We start from the raw sequence: 2,426 nt of genomic DNA on the forward strand, positions 1-2,426 counted from the left end.
AAGGAGGGGAGCGGGAGTGGGGAGGAGGAAGAGGAAGAAGAAGAAAGAAGCAAGCATTATTTTCCTGCTTGTGTCAGACTTTTTGCTTCTCTCTACTCTGTTGATTAGCACTAGGCAAAACTGTGACACAGGCAACATCTTCCTGCCCTAAGCAACAAAAAGCTTTCTTTTCTCTCCACTCCCATTAGCCAATGAAAACTGTGATCCTTTCCCCAGGTTAGACCTGCATTCTTTCATGTCCTTTTAAGTTACTATCTCAGCTCTGGTAACTGTTCACATTTTAAATTATCTCCAATTAGAGAAGGAAAAGATTTGGTTTTCTTATTATGAAGGGGCAGGTCAAGAATGCATAGTTTAGGAAGAAGATAAACAGCACTTTGTGGCCCTCCAAACAAAAACCATCACTGGGGGAGAGCAGACAGGAGTCAAGATGAGTTATGCACCTACCACACAGCAGGCACAGAGCACATGTGATCTCACAGCAGCAATATGGATGGGATCTATTATCCCAGTGAACAAGGAATATACCTTCAGAGATGCAAGTGACTAACCTGTAAGTCCTGGAACTGTAAGTGTGAGAACCCAAGTTTAAATCTGTGTGTGTTTCACTGCAGAAACCAGGCTCTCTTTCCCACCACACCACATTCAAACTTCTGTGTAAGGAAGCACCCACGGGAACGAAAAGCCACTCTGTGTACTGGCTCCCCAGGAGGACATGATAGAGTTAAAGATGATATTCTTGGGGTTCTTGAGTTCTCTCAGATTTAGGGACATAATGCAGCTACCATTTCAATGCTATGACTGTGCAATTACATCGTATAATATCAGGAATGGTGCACACTACTTACATATACATGTATTTATCCAGCTTTGCAGCAAAATGACGTGGCATTTCTCCACATCCATAATAGTTTCGGTCGTTTTCAGGTAGATGATCCACATCGTGGAAGATTACACAGTCCCAGACACTGTCTTTCATGGCCTCTTTGAAGCCCACATTGAAGAGCATTGCACGGTTAAAAGGTTGTGTGCCAGTCTTCATGGAGCAGACCGAGAGAAGAAAATAGAAATGTACTCGCACTTCATCATCTGACTTTTTTTCTTTTCTTTTTTTTTTCTTTTTACTAGAGACAGGGTTTCAATATGTTGGCCAGTCTGGTCTCCAACTACTGACCTCATGATCCGCCCACCTTGGCCTCCCAAAGTGCTGGGATTACAGACGTGAGCCACTGCACCGGGCCCCCATCTGACTTTTTTCTATTATTTTTCAAACTTGTTGCATTATGGTCAAATGATTACAATAATTAGACCCAAATGAAATAGACAAATAATAAACACACTTCAGGATTTTCAAATATACTGTTTAAATTTACTTACTATATTATTTTATAATTTAACAACATAGAAGAAAACAGTGTATAGTCCATTAGTACATCAGCACATTTATATAATTGATATTTCTGCTCTACTTCAAACACATCAGGATATAGATTACTTGTGGCGAGAAAAAAAAGTCATTAAAAATAATATAGGTTTTATTTTTTTAGTGGAGCTTGCCATATGCTGTCAAGACTAAGAGAAAAGTGGAAATGACTCAACAGTGACCCTTCTCTAAAGTACTAACACCAGGGAGGTCTAACTTTCTATTATTAATGCTTATAATAAATACCAAGAGCATTTTAGAGAAAAAACAATTGGAACTTATTACACAAAGCCCAACTTCCTTTATTACAACCATTTTCCTTTATTATTACAGAAAATACATTAAAGTACATGGGCAATAAATAGTTTCTATTATTGCTTATGATAAAGATTAAGGGCATTTTAAGGTATGAAAAATAGAATTTTATTATACAGAACCCAACTCCCTATATTACAACCATTGTCCTTTATTTATCAGTGAACATATATTAAGGTGCACTGGCAATAAAAAACCTTCATTCTGCATCTAAAGAAAATTAAAGAGCATTTACCAATGTCTTAGCAACATTTATCAAAACCATTTCTAAAATATATTAAAAAAAGGATCATTACAGAAGTGAATGAGACACACATTGTAGTCATCATCAGAGCGCTGCCTCAAGAGTGAAAAATTACTAATTTTTAGTCCTAGGCCTTGCACTAACTTGAGGTAATAGAAGTCACTATTTTTTACAGCCTCTTTTTTCACCAGTGAAATAGAATAAAAAGAAAAGGGAGTTAAATTATAATGTTATGACTAGTACATCAACATCCGCTTTAACAAACTACTTTCCTTTAAGGTTTTAAAAATCGTTTTTATTAAACGTGGACATAACACTCAAAGGCTTATAACAGAAATAAAAAGTTCCATATCTAATCCATCTCCATCCCCCAGGAGCAATACATTTCAACTCTTCCCGTTTATTCTGGTATTTATCTACATATTTGAGGAAATTAGAGTCCTG

The 2,426-nt window shown here is 36.9% G+C and overlaps 1 protein-coding gene across 3 annotated transcripts in view; it reads right to left on the minus strand.

The window, feature by feature from the left end:
- B4GALT6 (UDP-Gal:betaGlcNAc beta 1,4- galactosyltransferase, polypeptide 6) overlaps positions 1–2,426 on the minus strand; it is a 76,347-nt gene that overhangs the window by 7,690 nt on the left and 66,231 nt on the right. For all 3 annotated transcript variants that reach the window (XM_011974376.1, XM_011974375.1, XM_011974374.1), the window contains one exon: positions 849–1,036. In XM_011974376.1, coding sequence (XP_011829766.1) covers positions 849–1,036 — 188 coding nt within the window. The remainder of the gene's footprint in view (positions 1–848; positions 1,037–2,426) is intronic.

The sequence above is a fragment of the Mandrillus leucophaeus genome, unplaced genomic scaffold, assembly GCF_000951045.1.
Source record: "Mandrillus leucophaeus isolate KB7577 unplaced genomic scaffold, Mleu.le_1.0 Scaffold145, whole genome shotgun sequence".
Classification (NCBI taxonomy): Eukaryota; Metazoa; Chordata; class Mammalia; order Primates; family Cercopithecidae; genus Mandrillus; species Mandrillus leucophaeus.